Source organism: Suricata suricatta, chromosome 2 (genome assembly GCF_006229205.1).
Source record: "Suricata suricatta isolate VVHF042 chromosome 2, meerkat_22Aug2017_6uvM2_HiC, whole genome shotgun sequence".
NCBI lineage: Eukaryota > Metazoa > Chordata > Mammalia > Carnivora > Herpestidae > Suricata > Suricata suricatta.
This window is the reverse complement of record NC_043701.1, coordinates 130,249,086-130,265,445: the sequence shown is the minus strand read 5'-3', so window position 1 is coordinate 130,265,445 and position 16,360 is coordinate 130,249,086. Positions and strand designations below refer to the sequence as shown.

General features: G+C 35.6%; 1 protein-coding gene across 7 annotated transcripts in view; it reads left to right on the top strand.

The window, feature by feature from the left end:
- The window catches only part of HERC4 (HECT and RLD domain containing E3 ubiquitin protein ligase 4), a 137,251-nt gene that overhangs the window by 82,920 nt on the left and 37,971 nt on the right, over positions 1 to 16,360 (top strand). For all 7 annotated transcript variants that reach the window (XR_003905535.1, XM_029931764.1, XM_029931766.1 and 4 more), the window contains 2 exons: positions 432 to 604; positions 13,672 to 13,791. Coding sequence is in view for 6 of the 7 variants with exons in the window: in XM_029931764.1 (XP_029787624.1) it covers positions 432 to 604; positions 13,672 to 13,791 (293 nt within the window). In the remaining variant the exon portion in view is untranslated. The remainder of the gene's footprint in view (positions 1 to 431; positions 605 to 13,671; positions 13,792 to 16,360) is intronic.

Sequence of the window (16,360 nt, the reverse complement as noted above, 5' to 3'; positions counted from 1 at the left end):
ATGTGTGGCTCAAACCCACGAACCGTGAGATCATGACCTGAGCCAAAGTCGGATGCTCAACTGACTGAGCCACCCAGGCACCCCTCTCCTTCTTGATCGTATTTGTCAGTTTATGAAGCTAAGATATATAGAAGTAATAAAATCATATATTAGGTATTATAATGAGTTTTCAATACAATTTAGGAAGCCAAGAAATAAATTCGGTAGACCATTCTTTATTTTTGCTTCTGAGAGCTTTTTAGAACAGTATTCTTTAACGTAGTAATAGGATAGTATCTCTAAACCCTAGAATGTTACATAAAATACTGTGTTACTATGTATCTTCCTGTGATTTTTCTAAGAACTATTGCTTTTAAAAGAAAAGTCTCCTATGATTTCTTTGAAAATTGTGATTTTTTAAAAATTGATTTTGTGTGTTCACCCTTTAACAGAAAACTGGTGGTCAGTACTTGAGCCTCCACTGTTCCTCAAGATTGTAGAACTTTTTAAGGAAGTTGTGGTACATCTTTTGAAACTCTACAAGATCGGCATTCCCCCTTCAGAAAGAAGAATTTTCAACAGTTTTCTTCATACTGCATTAAAAGTTTTAGAAATATTGCATAGGGTATGTCCAATAATCCCTCTTTTCATTGCTACTGACAGATTGATACTTGAATTAACATTAAATTATACATTTAGGTTAGGTTAAGAGATGTATATTACAGAAATTTAGAAAAGTTACCTAAAAGTTTCTTTAATACATTCTTTGGAGTTTTGGTCTTACTTGACTTTGTTAGGCATTTGTAGTAGCTTGTCTATTGTTGGGCAGAACAATAGCATACTAATGAATTAGAATTCTCATTCCATTTTCTTGTGAAGAACATAATTTGTTAGTTTAAATATGTTTTTTAAAAAATTTTTTAATGTTTTATTTATTTTTGAGAGAGAGAGAGAGAGAGAGACAACGTGAGCAGAGGAGGGTCAGAGAGGGAGGGAGACACAGAATTTGACAACAGGCTCCAGTCTCTGAGCTAAGCTGTCAGCACAGAGCCCGATGTGGGGTTCGAACCCACGAACCACGAGATCATGACGTGAGTGAAGCTGGACGCTCACCCAACTGAGCCACCCAGGCACTCCTGGTTTTTGTTATTTATAGGTGGTTATCATATGAGAGAGACTGCATCCTAGTTATGATTATGAACATTTAAACTCAGGTTTTTTGCTATTGGATACAGATGGCTTCAAAGTAGAACATTCCAATTGACATAAATAGACACTTGAAATTGGAACCATATATAATTCATTAATTTGCTTATTGTTCTTTCCTGCCCTTCTTCCCAGTGTAAGAAATAGTACCCTTTACACTTGTAGCTGTTCAAAGTTATATGGAGAAGTAGAGGCTCAGCTGTTTCATTAAAGATGGATTTTAGACATCCCTGACAGCTGGTAGGTATATCTCTGTTATGCCATTTGGTATTCTTGAGGAGCTATTTTGGGAGACATGACCTAAGGGAGAAGCATATTTCTTATCTCTAGAATGACTGAAAAACCCATATGAACCTTTAATATTTAGTTTCCTCTCCTTCTTCTGTAGTGTTTTCAGACACTTCTTGCCTAGCACTAAGGTAAATGTTAAGGATAAAAGAGATAGTCCTTCTGTTCTAAGAAAGAACTTGTGTGTACCATTTGCTTTCTTTTTTATTCTTTTAGTTCTGGGTATTTCATCAGCTAAACTTCTTGCACTTTGTTTCTTTTGTATTTAGTATGTTCATTCAAGATTCCTAGTAAAATAGTCATTTCTTTTATTATAATTAAAGAGATAATTATCATTTCTTTCCATGGGAAAGACATTCTTATATTTGCCTTTCCCATAAGAAGACTTTCTTCTAGTAGTTTAGGGTTAATTGGATTTTGCAGTAAATTCCTATTAAAGAAGATCCTTTGTCTTCATAGGATAAATCTCTACTTTTCTGTATGCTTTTTGTCTAGGATTCAAGAGATTAGAGTTTTCTTTTTCCTGTTAATTCAGTGAACTATCTTTTGTTTATCAGCTGGACCCTATTCCCAAATAGTTATTCACTGTCTCCCTCTTTATCTGCTTTATTACCTCTTTAAAAAATAATTTTTTTCCATAGCTGTGTCTTTTACCACAAGTTAAAGGGAGGGTGGAAGGAGAGGAAATAGAACTTTTTGTTCTTTGTAAATAAAGACAGAACTTCAGCAGGTAACTTAAGTTCTTTAAAAAAATTTTTTTTATCATTTGTTTATTTTTGAGAGACAGAGTAAAAACACAAGCAGAGGAGGGGCAGAGAGAATGGGAAACACAGAATCTGAAGCAGGCTCCAGGCTCTGAGCTGTCAGCATAGAGCCTAAAGCAGGGCTCATATCCACCAACCCCGAGATCATGACCTGAGCCCAAGTTGGATGCTTAACTGACTTAACCACCCAGGCGGCCCGTCAAGTAACAAGTTCTTTGCGTAGCTCAGAACCCTCAGCATGTACTGAGGAAGAAAACTACAGGTCTCCATCTCCAGAGACCTTTTTGATTTAAAATTTTTTTAATGTTTACTTTTGAGAGCGAGAGAGAGAGGGGAGGGGCACAAGAGATAGGAGACACCAAATCCAAAGCAAACTCTAGACTCTGAGCTGTTAGGAAAGAGTTATAACGGGGCTCGAACCCACGAACTGTGAGATCATGACCTGAGCCAAAGTTGAATGCCTAACTAACTGAGCCACCCAGGTGCTCCTCCAGAGACCTTTTTGATGGAGCCATGCTAGATACTAGGATCCTACATTCTTGCCAGCTAAAAGGGAAGGGAAAATAATTTTAACAGTGGCCAGAATTAGTACCTCCCCTGTAAATTAATTCATGTGAGCATTTTACATATATTCTTCATTTAATCTTTTAAACTCTGTTATAGTTTATATTTTGCTCCTTAATCTAAATGTCAAAGGTAATAAATCAGTAAGTGGCAAAGTTGAAATACAAATCCAGTCTACTTCCAAATTCCCTGCTGTTTTTCTTTTTTCTTTTCTTTTTTTCTCTTCTTTTCTCTCTTCTTTCTCTTCCTTTTTCTCTTTCTTTCTTTCCCTCCCTTCCTGCCCGCCCTCCCTCCCTCCTTCCCTCTTTTTGTCTTTCCTTGCTGTTTCTAATGTACTAATCTATCAGCAAGTATAGTAATATAATATAGGGGGTTTGCTTTTATTTTATGCCCCTAGATCTAGAGGTTCATACTTCTATAATTGCAGATAGCATCGTATTTTTGAGACCATTTTTGCTGCTTTCTGTCAGTGTGATTTTGAACAAGTCTTTCCCTTTATTATACATGCAAATGGAGAATTGTCTATAAAATAAGGGTTAAAATACTGGACTGATTGTTTCCCAGGATGAATATATTGTTCAAATTATACAATATATAATGAATTCTGCATTCATAAGGCAATGATTTTGTTATTACCACTACCAAATTTTGGATGGGAAACAGCTACTTTTGATTTATTGGGTTATAAGGAAACTGGCTTATTTGAAGTTGTTTACATACTCAAAAGCAGGGTGGTAATGGTATTACTGTCTTAAGCATCTCTTAGTGGAAGTTCTTAGGGCAGTCACTTATCTTTCTTCTATTCCTTACTGTGGAGAAAACTTTTCTTGGTCCTAATCTGCCATAAATAGATACTTGTGGATATTAACTCTCAGGGATGATTCATTTTCATCTTTAGTGAAACCCAAGTTACTTACCAGAAACTTGTTTTTTCAAAGACACCTTCTGTCTGACAAGTGTAAATTTCCCTGCTTTCTGTTCCATGGTAGAGAATTAGAAGTTTCCTCAAAGAGTTGCCTTCTTGATATACGGTGGACCAAGATTAGGAAGAGAACTGGACTGTGTGTTTACTAATCATTTCAGGATATATGGATGACATGTTCCTCCCTTATGTCATGTCCTTTGGAAAGCTTTAGAATGAAAAATCATTCCCAGTGTTCCAAATGGTATTATAAAAAGATAGCTTTGGTACCTGCTGTCAGGAATGCATATATTACCAGATAAATGAGTTTATTGGCAAGTAATTTGGCTATTTAGTCATTTTGGGGTTTTGACACAGTACATTGTAGAGATATTGATTTGCCTAAAGAGGAGACCAACTCGGTGTCTCTAGCCTAATTGCTACATATTATGCTAATCTTCTAAATTTTTATAAGGAATCCTGAAACCAAACATAAGGCACACGTATATACTTAACATATATCACCTCTGAACTAAGGCTTATATACCAGAATACTAAACTGCAATGAAAATGTGAAATAAGAATATTATGATCAAACATACCTAGATTTTATTTTGTATATTTTAGGCAATGATATTGAATGTATCAGTTTTGAACTTCTACCATGTGATTTCTTTTGTATTCGTTTCACAAATATTTACTAAGTGCCTACTATGTGCTTTTCATTGTATTAGACATTAGGGATGCAATGATAAGGAAGAGATGTGATTTCTGCCCTGTTTAGATTATAAATGTAGAGCCGTTACATACATACAAATAAACATTTGTGATACAGCATGGTAAGTGCTAGATCGAAGAAAATTAAGGATGCTATGAAAACACATAAGAGAGCTTGTAATACTGAAGGATTAGGGAAGGTTTCTTGGAGAAAATAAGCTCAATCTTATCTACCATACAAATATATATATATATATATATAATGTTTATGTATTTATTTTGAGAGAGAAAGAATGCAGGCAAGGAAGGGACAGAGAGAGAGAGAGAGAGAGAGAGAGAGAGAGAGAGAGAGAAAGAAGCCCAAGCACGCTCCATGCTCTTAGCGTAGGGCTCGATCTCCCAAACCATGAGCTCATGACTTGAGCCAAAATCAAGAGTCAGACATTTAACCGACTGAGCCACCCAGGCACTCCTGTATCTTTATATATATTTTTTAAACTGCTGATTTTATATGTAAATCATTTATATATATGCAGGTCTTTTGGATCAGTCTTCTTGTTCAGTGTCTAATTTCCCTGTTTTTAAAAATAGTATTAACTGATTTTCTCATAAGTTGTTAAATCATTGTGACTGAATTAGCTATCTGCCATAATTTCCTCCCAAGTGTATTTTTGACTGAAATTTGTCTGTTTCTAAACCAAACCTGGTTTTTGAATTGTTAATTTTCATTCTAACATAGCACTTCGTTTCATAAACATGTATCGCAGGATATACAAACTGCAAACACTGGTTGCTATTGGTGAAGGAAACTGTAGTTTGCCTTCTAAAATATTTGAGTCCCATGTTGGGCTCTGTGCTGACAGCTCAGAGCCTGGAGCCTGCTTCAGATTCTGTGTCTCCTTCTTTCTCTGCCCCTCTCCTGCTCCTACTCTGTTTCTTTCTCTCCTCTCTCTCAAAAATAAACATTAAATATCATTTTAATTTAAATAAAATCTAAAATATTCAAAATTTAAAAATAATAAAATATTTAAAATAGAGAAAAATTTCAGAGGACAGTGAGATGGGAATTATTTTGTCTGGAACTCGCTAAATTTTAGAATCTAGCACAATTAAAAGTTGGTGTGTAGGGGTGGTTGGGTGACGTGGTTAAGCATCCGACCTTGGCTCAGGTCAAGATCTCAGGGTTTGCGAGGTCAAGATCTCAGGGTTTGCGAGTTCAAGCCCTGCATCCGGCTCTCTGCTGTCAGTGTGGACCCAGCTTCACATCCTTCCTTCCCCCTTTCTGCATGTGCCCCCTTGCTTGCGCACACTTTCCCTCTCAAAAATAAACATTAAAAGGTTGGTGTGTATATTTATAAACATAAATATTGGAGAAGGAAAAGCCAGAGATTTTTTTTTGTAATTATTGTGCATGTTTTCTTTTTTAGTAGAAAAAGTTTAGATAAGACTCGAAGGCAAGAGTTTGCAAACTTTACCTGTAAAAGGCCAGGTCGTATTTTACACTTTGCAAGCCATGTAGTTTCTATTGAAACAGTGCTAAAACAAAACAAAACAAAACCCCTACAACTTTCAACTTTGCTGCAGACAGTATATAAAACGATGGGCATGGCTGTTTTCCAATAAAACTTTATTTACAAAACAGTCTGTAGGCAGGATTTTGCTGATAGGTTGTAGTTTATTGACCCTTGCTCTAGAATGAAGGTTTTGATCTCAATATATAAACTAAGTATCTTAGTTTTGTTTGAAAGCTAGGAATAGCGGTTCTCCTCTGGTTAGTTTCTCCCAAATGTGTATCCTGACCACAGATAAAAATTAATCAAATAGGGGGGAATAAAGCTCAAAGTGCTTTGTGTCAGTGAATAGAGTAGAGGGATTAAAAGGGTCAACTTTGAAAATGAAAGCTGCATTATTAATTTGTGCTTCTTAAACTGGGTTATTTATTCCCTTAAGAGTGGGCTCCAAGATTAAACATTGGTTGTATGTGATGGGTTTTATTTATTTAAAAAAATTGTTTTTAAGTTTATTTATTTTTCAGTAGTTTCTGCACCCAACATGAGCCTCAAATTTAAGACCCTGAGATCAAGAGTTGCCTGCTCTTCTGACTGACCCAGCCAAGTGCCCTTTGATGGCAATTTTAAACATTCATAAAGAGAAAAAATGTGTATTTATATATATTCTAAGTATATTTGCATTCTAACTATGTGTTAGAATGTGTATACATTTATGGAAATAATCATGTATATATATATATATATATATATATATATATATATATATATATATATATACACATACATATACATATATCGGGGTGCCTGTGTGGCTCAGTCGGTTAAGCGGCTGACTCCACAGTATGTGGGTTCGAGCCCTGCATCTGGCTCTGTGCTGACAGCTCAGAGCCTGGCGACTGCTTCTGATTCTGTGTCTTCCTCTCTCTCTGACCCTCCCTTACTCATGCTCATGTGTGTCTCTCTAAAAAATAAAAATGTTAAAAACTAAAAAAACCTATATCAAGGAACACAATTAAATGGTTATATAGTGAGTTAAGATTTCAGGCTCTATTAGCTTGTGTGACCGTAGTTAAGTTTCTTGAACCCTACGTCTTAGAATATTCGTCTATATGATGGTAATAATGATATCTATTTCATAGGGCAGTTTTAAAGATCAAATGAAATAATTACATGACATCTACTTAGTGATCCATAATGATAGCTATTATTATTTTATTAGTGGAACATAACATCTGAGTGGATTTTAAGATAAAATATATATTTCAGTGAAAATGTAAAGTATCATTAGAAGCATGAACTATATACACACATATATGTGTGTATGTGTGTATATATATATATTTATATATATATTACTCAATTTATTTTGCCCATACATTTACCTCATGGTTATAGAGTACCTATTTGGACACGAGCATCTATCTGATAGATTTATGCATCTACTAGGTGATTTCATTTGTTCCTTTTTGAATGAAGCTTAGTTGATTTAGTGTTTTTTTTTTTTAATTATAAACAATTATTTTTGTTATCTTTTATAGGAGATTTAGCTAGTTTTATTTAGTTTGTTAGATCAAGTTTGTTTCTTTCGAGGTGCTGGACGGCTCAGTCAGTTTTATGTGCCTGACTTCAGTTCAGGTCATGATCTTACTGCTCGTGAGTTTGAGCTCCAAATCAGGCTCTGGGCCAACAGCTCAGAGCCTGGAACCTACTTTTGGATTCTGTGTCTCCTTCTATCTCTGCCTCTCTCCCACTCTGTCTCTCTCTCTCTCTCAAAATTAAACATTAAAAAAATAATAATTTTTAAAAAATGTGTTTCTTTTGATGGCTTATTTTCTTCTTCTAAATGTGGCATATTTCTTAGTGGTCTACACTTGGCCCTTTCTGTTTTACTTTCTATCTCTGTCTCATCTCCTGCCAGAGCTTAACTAAAGCTTAACTAAAGACAACTAGTCTCCTTTAAGGAAAATGTTCTCAATTATGTGTTTTTGGCAAGCCTTTCTCTTGAGGTACTTGATAGCATTGCCATCATTTTAAAATTAAAAAAAAAAAAAAGTTTGGATACCAAATTTCTCATCCTTCCCAGCTCTCATCCTTTCTCACCAAAACTGTCATCTTTTCTTGAGTTATACATTTTTGTGTTGCTAGCATTTGTTTTCCAGTTACTCTACCTTGAAATTTTGAAGTTCTGACTCTTTTCTGTATCAATTAGCTACCGCAGCCTTTGTAGTTTTTTTATCTAGAAATCTTCAGTCTTTAATATCTTGATTTATTTCCCTACCTCTAGCCTCTGTACTTATTTTTGACTATACTTCACACTGTCAACAGAATAATTTTAGTAAAATATCACTCTGAGTCTATCAGTTGTTGACTTTCAAAACCTAATTTCCCTATGAAAATTTTCTACTTTAGTTCATGCTATTCTGTCTAGAATTTTCTTCCTCTAACTTTCTTTTTGACATCCTTTTCTTTCACTTTATTCTTTAATTTTTATTTTGAATATGTTCGTATATACAGAAACATTGAAAGACTAATCCCTTTTTTTTTTTGAAGATTTTATGTTAAAGTAGTTTCTGTGCCCAACATGAGACTTGAGCATACAACTTTAAGACCAAGAGTTGTATGCTCTACCAACTGAGCCAGCTAGGTGCCCCAAAGTAGTTACTTATTAGCTTCTCATTCTAGATTCAGTAATTGTTAACATGCGGTCATATTGGCTTTTACATATATGTATGTTCTTTTCTTGTCATTTGAAAGTAAATTGTGATACTACTTCAGCATTCCTCTTTTCTGGGCATTTTCCTACTTAACAGTAATACTATTATTATTATTTTTTTCTCCTCTGAGAGAGAGCGAGCAAGCGCTCACACACACATGTGCACACACAAGTAGGGGAGGGGCAGAGAGAGAGGGAAAGAGAAAATCTCAGGCAGGTTCCACACCCAGCATGGAAATCAGACTTGAGGCTCAATCTTAGGATTGTGAGATCTTGACCTGAACCGAAATCAAGAGTTGGCAGCTTAATTGACTGAGTCACCCAGAGGCCCTTGTAGTTCTAAAGTCTTACACATTTTTTTAAATGTATTGCTGAATATTTGTTGCTATTGTAAATGAAATTTAATTTTTTTATTTTACAGTAGTTTCTCTGGTATTTTCTAGTATTTCTCTAGTATTGAGAAATTTAGTTGTATTTTGTGTATTGTTCTTGCACTCTGCGACCTTGATAAATTAATTAGTCTCAGTAATTCTCTTAGATTCATTTGGATTTTTTTTTTTATGACACACCATGTTATTTTCTTCTCTTATGAACTCGCAGTACAGTAGGCTTTACCTGTTTGAAGAAGTTTCCTCTATTCCTGTTTTGCTTAGAGTGTTTTTTTCTGAAAAGGTATTGAATTTTATTAGATGCTTTTTGGTGTATCTATTGAGATGAACAAACCATTTTTTCCTGCCTTTTTTCTAAAATATACTGAAATGCATTGATATTTGAATGTCACACCAACCTTGCATTACTGGGATAAATTCCACTTGGGCATTATATATTATACTTTATATATATTATTGGGTTTAATTTGCTAATATTTTATTGAAGCTTTTATGTCTATATGAGAGCTATTGATCTGATAAGTTTTGTTTCTCATTGTCACCAACTTTTAGTATCAAGGTTATTGTAGCTTCATAAAGTGATTTAAGAAATAATTGCTCTTTCTCTATTTTCTGAGTTAAGGTTGATATTATTTCATTTCTTCCCTAAATGTTTGATAGACTTCAGTGCAGCCATCTTGGCCTATAGTTTTCTTCTGGGAAGTTTAACATTTTCCTGTTAAATTTTAAAAATACAGTAAAACCTTGGTTCGTGACCATAATTTGTTCCAGAAACATACTCGTAATCCAAAGCGCTTGTATTTCAAAGTGAATTTAAAGAACCATTGGTTCACTTTGATCATGTGAAGTTCGGCGCCCCATACTGCTTGTATTGCAAGAAACCACTCCTTTATCAGGTTAAAATTTATTAAAAATGTTTGCTAGTCTTGTGGAATACTCGCAGAACAAATTACTCGCAATCCAGAGTTTTACTGTAAATACATTGTAATTTATGTTTTGTTTCTTCTTGAGTCAGTTTTGGTAAGTCTGTGTGATAATATTTATGTCTATGTGGTGATGCCCCCCTTTTCATTCCTGTTAGTGGTAATTCATGTCTTCTCCCTTTTCCTCAGAGGCTTATCAGCTTTATTGATATGGTCATAAAATACATTTGCTTTCATTGATTTTTCTCTAGTGTTTTTTTTTCTCTTTCAAAAATATCTGTTCTTTATATCCTTTTCTCTACTTGATTTGTCCTTAATTTGATCATCTTTTTCTAGGTCATTAAAACAGAGGCTTAGATCATTGATTTTAAACCTTTTTTTAAAATATGATCATTTAATGCTAAGTTTTCTTCTGTGCCCTGTTTGACTAGCATCCCTCAAATTTTGATATGTTTTTAATTTTATTCAAAATATTTTCCTAAAGCCTCTCCTTGCTCTGCTATCTGAATTGTCTTTGTACCAGAGGCCTCAGAGTCCTTGAGTGTTCCCTGATGCTTTGAACAGAGGTGAAATGTCAGCAGTTTTTTTCTCACTGTTTGTGTTCTGCTCTGTATGCCTGCTTGATAGAGGGATTTTTCTTCTCACTCTCACCCCTCCTCAGTGATAAACTGGTCGTGCTTGTTAGTATTTTCAAGATTAATAGAGGAAAGAACACAGAAGATTTTCTTTGATGATGTTGTATAGCCTTGGTCTTCGGTGATTGTGTGTGCCTGGATCTCAGGGTGAGACTTCCCTTCACCAGCATTAGGGGTCCTCTGGTCCTACTGGTATAAGATTCTGGGCTCAGGACTGTTGTTGTCCCCAACCCTCCCAACTACTGAGGTGAGGGTATTTCCCCCTCCTCCAGGAACAAGGCATGGAATTTGCTTTGCCATCCTCAGTTAAGTTTAAGGCTTTTGCTCTTTCTGTATAAGCAAAGGATCTGGGCAGGGTAGCAGCCAATTCACAGTGGCAGCCAATTCCTTGCACCACTGAGAGAGATTTGTGGTCTTTTGCCATTTCCAGTCATCCCCAAAGACCACCCAGTGGAGTTCTGTGGAAGAGAGTCTGAGTGAGTGTAAACTGTCTGGAACACCTAAGGGTTATAGAACCCTGTCAGGTTATCCCATATTCAGCCTTAAACAATTTCTTAAAATTGTAGCTGATTTCTTTTTCCCTGCTCGCATGTATGTTCCTCTTGCTTTGCCACAGGTGACCCATTTCTGGCATTATGTTTCTGTATGGAAGTATCTGCCAATCCTTGGGATTCAGGCTCCTTAGTTATCTTATGGCTTTAGCTGTGTGATGGATTCAAGAGAAATTTTGGATAATTTAGAAATGTTTTGTTTAGAGGTACCTGTGTGGTTCAGTTGGTTAAGCATCTGAGTCTTGATTTCCACTTAGGTCTGGATCTCATGGTTCATGAGATCGAGCCCTGCAATTGTCTCCATGCTAACAGCACGGAACCTGTGTGGGATTCTCTTTCTTCTCCTCTCTCTTCCTCTCCCACACATGCACATGCACAGTCGTATCTCAAAAGAAATACTTTTTTTTAAAAAAAGGGTTTTATTTAAAATTATTACAGTGTGCTAGGATTTACCAAATGTCTTTAGTTACTCTTAGTTTAATTCCATTGTGATCAAAGGACATACTGGATATACTTTGGATTCTTTTAAATGTATTTAGTAAGACTTGTTTTATGGTCGAGGATATTTTAGTGAGTTCAAGTTAGTTGAAATTGTTGTTCATATCTTCTGTGCTTGCTATTTTTGTCAGTTTTTTATCAGTTACCAAGAGAGAGGGGTGTTAAAAATGCCATCAGTTCTGTCAGCTCTCCATGCATTTTGAAGTGTTGTTATTTGGAGTTGTTATAACTTCTTGATAAATTAATCCTTTTATCATTATGCCTATCGAATGTGCCCTTTTTTCTCTAGAAATGCTTGTCTTGAAGTCCTCGTTAAGAGAAGTTTCCCAGTTGCTGCTTTCTGCTGGGGTGGGGGTGGTTTCCCCCAGCATCTCACCCTGTGTATATACTCATGGTTTAAGAGTTAGCCAATGGGGTGCCTGGGTGACTCAGTCCTTAAGCATCTCAGGTCATGTCATGGGTCAGGACATGATCTCACAGTTTGTGAGTTTGAGTCCCACATCAGGTGAGCTCATGGCCTGTGTCGGTGAGCATGAGCCCTAGGTGAGCCCCACTTCTTTCTCTGCCCCTTGCTCACTTGTATTCTTTCTCTGCTCCCCCCCCACCCCCCCGATTTAGTCAGTGATGTATGTGGAATTTGCTGGCTGTCTTTGTGGCTTCACCCTCCGGATTCCTTTCTGGGATTTTTTCTTCCTCACTGTTTGCCACATTGGCTGCCTCACTTTGTGACCTATGACTCTCTGTCTGGTAAAACTGCTGCTTTGTGCTTGAGCTCTTACTTATACTAATTTGGAAGTATTCCCTTGGGCAAAAATGTTATATCACACCTGTGCTTTCTTATTTCAAAGATTGAGTTCATTCTTGTTTCTGCTTACTTTGGGTTGATCTCCAATGTTTTCAGATTGTTGAGTTTTTTAATATATTGTCCAGAGTTTATAACTGTGATTGTCAGGAGGTTAGCCTGATGCAAGGAACTCTGCTGTATCCTGCACCAGAACACCTCTATGTCTCTATTAATTTAGAATAGCCCCCACTTTTTTGGGGAGTGCCTAGGTAGCTCAGTCGGTTAAGCATCCAACTTCAGCTCAGATCATGATCTCACAGTCTATGAGTTCGAGTCCTGTGTTAGGCTCTATGCTGACAGCTAGGAGCCTGGGGCCTGCGTTGGTTCTGTGTCTCCCTTTCTCTCTACCCCTACCCTGCTTGCTCTCTGTCTCTGAACATTAAAAAAAATTAAAAAAATAAAAACAATAGCCTCCACTTTTTTATCCCATTACCTTAACTATTTGGAGACTCGTGGCCAGTCTTATGCAGGTTCTAACAATCAGAATATTTGATATTTTCCTAATGTTGATGTTAATTTGTTTCTCTATCCCATATATTTCTTATAAACTGGGATTTAGATCAAGAGACTTGATTGGATTCAAGTTAATGTTTTTCTGCTTCATAGATATGCTTCATATTGCATTATATTAGCAGGAACATAATATTTGATTGTCTCTGTATCAGTGGTGATTGGTTTGATCACTCAGTTAAGGTAGTGCTCTCCACTGTGAAGATTTGTTTTTATGTTTGTAATTAGTAGGTACTTTCTAGGGTGATAATTTGCACTCTCTTCATTTTTGGTGTCCTACCCAATGTCACTTCTTCATTTTATTCAGATGCCAGTACAGAGTGATGTTTAATAAGCATTAGCTATTAATTCCGATTCCCCAAGCAGAAGTTCTTATAGATTCTAGTTTTTATATACTGTATATGCTTTAATGGTTCATATCTCATACTATGTGGTAGTTTCAAAAATATTTTTTACTAGATTTTGAGATACTGAATGCAGATATTCCATCTCAGACATTTTTGTGTCTCATATAGCATTTAACTAGCATTTTGCATATAGTGGGCACTCGGTAAGTTTTTTTAAATAGAGAAAATTAGCTTAAAAAAAATCTCAAAACTTTTTCTATTTAAACATTTTTAAATCTCTGTATTAGGTACGGGTTAAACCTAATGTTAATTACTCATTTATTTTTTGTAGGTAAATGAGAAAACAGGACAGATTATACAGTATGATAAATTTTATATACATGAAGTACAAGAATTGATAGACATAAGGAATGATTATATCAACTGGGTCCAGCAGCAGGCCTATGGAATGGTATGTTTCCTGTTACATTTTATCATTTCATTTCTACGTATCTTATATTCCCACAGAAAAGAAACAATTGCTTGTTTTTGAAACACCAAAGTTTTTTTCAGAACTTTTATTCAAAGCTTCTTTTCAAATAAAATCACATTGGGAAGAAGCAGCTACTTATTATGCAGTATTTATAAGTAAATATTCCACTCTTATACCAAAGCCAAGCCAAACTAAAAAAAAATGCAAATGTGACCTGGAGTTTTAATTTTCACTTATTTTCCATGAGGCTGTCTTTTAATTCTCTTACGTTGAGAATACTGGAGTCCCTGATATTAGAACTCTAAGAATGTATTATTACTATTGTGAGATTCGTTTTCCAGAATTCTAAAAAAGAGAGTCTTAGGACCACTGATTCCATTTTCCCCTTTTTATGTATTTAATTTTATTTCAGATTTTTGACTAATATCTACATGTGTATGTACTTCTTCCCATGTGGCTAAGTCTCTAATAACTAGACACTTAATGTCTCATTAAAATAATTGCAGTCTTATAAAGTTTTATTTCGGCACACAAAATTTTAATATAGAAATGGTTAAGCAGATCTGAAACAAGTTTAATACTCTTATTTGCTAACATTGTAGGATACTTGAGGCCAACTTTTTTTTTTTTTTAACCTCTGAAGTAGGTAATTGAAGCAGTATGTATATAACAGTTAAAGTGAGTAGCCTATCCACAAGGAGCTTGCTAGGGACCAGCTGCAAACTTCTTGGGGATAGGCACTCTAGAAGTTTATTCACTAGAACCTCTAATAGTATCTGGCATATGTGTAGTGGCATTAAACACATAACAGTAGTTTTTGAATGGTGCTGTGATTTAGTGCATGCTTATTTTAGAATACACTCCTCTGTAGGAATCAAGTCACTTCTAGAATATTTTTTCCTTCCCTGGTATGTGCATTTGATTAAGAGAGAGATTTGTTGATTTTTTACCCCCAAGAATCATTGGGAGTTTCAGTCAAGTTTATAGCTGTTCTGCAAATTTAGATCTACTCATTTGCTCCTTCAGCGAATACCAAGAATACTGAGAAACTCCTGTGACTGGCATCAATTTAGGTATTGCAAATACAGTGGTGAACCAGACAGATCAGCGCTGTGTTTACACAGTTTATAATCCAGTGGGCAAGATGGACAGTAATTCAGTAAAGCAAAAAAATGCTAATAATATACACAGCATAGAGAATTAAAATAAAAGAATATAATAAAGACTGGATGGTTACAATTGGATAATCAGAAAAGTCTTGTCTGATGAAGTATGGGCTGTCTAAATGACGAGAAGCAACCATGTAAGATCAAAGCGAAAATTTCAAGAAAACATCCAGTCAAAGACCTTACGTAAGAACAAGCTTGACATGATTGAAGGATTGGAAGAGGTCAGGATAGCTAAAATATGGCATTATGGAGAGTTCTGGGAAAGGAGAGTTCAGAGAAGTGAATAGGCACCAAATCACAGAGGGTTTAGTAAATTAGGATCAAGAACTTGGATTTTATCTGAAGTGTTATGATAAGCCATCGGAAGTTGGAATCCTGAGTTTGTATATAAACCTGAGACAACCATGTAGTGTATCCTAGATCTTTGAGCAGTGCTTTTGAATCTAGACTGATAATATAGATTCTTTTTAAAGTGAAAGGTTTTTTTAGGAAGTCCAGCGTTCACTTATATTTATGAATTTTGTTTAAATATATACAAACACTGAAACAAGTTCTAAACTTAGATTTTGAAAGAACTCTCGAGCCATAACAAATTTATAAATTAATTATAAATAATACTACAAATTTAAAAATCAAGTTACTATTTGGTATGGAGGATAAATATGTTTTGATGATGAGGAATCTCACCTCATAGCCTAAATATGATAGAGTAACATAAAAGCATCTTGGTTCAAATATTTGCTCAGCATTTATTCACTCTCTGTCTTTGGGGAAATTACTTAATTATTCTGTAAATTGGGGATAGTAGTACTTACCTTCTGTAGTTTTTGAGAAGATTAATTTGTATGATCCATCTAAAGTGCTTAGGGCAGCTCTTAGCACATAGTTATTATGTCTTGGTAAAATGAAGGTTATTATTGCTGATTGCCTATACATGGGCTCTAAAGTTTGGCAGTAGCCTCTATTCTTACATATCTAATAACTTGCTACCTTTCTCTATATGAACTACAATGAAACATTTCCTTTTAGAATGAAATGTCACAAGCTCATCATTATGTGTGAAATCCTAGGTATAGTGGTCCTTCCTGTTTGGTGCCAGTTTGATTACAGTCACAACCATTGCAACTCCTGGAGCTTCATGGTGATACTGGGTTTATAAATGAGTTATCCCAATTTTAGATTTTTTTTAATGTTTTATTTATTTTTAATACAGAGAGAGACAGAGCATGAGAGGAGGAGGGGCAGAGAGAGAAGGAGACACAGAACCAGAAGCAGGCTCCAGGCTCTGAGCTGGCTGTCAGCACAGAGCCTGATGCGGGGCTCGAACCCACGAACGTGAGATCTGACCTGAGCCCGAGTCGGAGGCCTAACCGACTGAG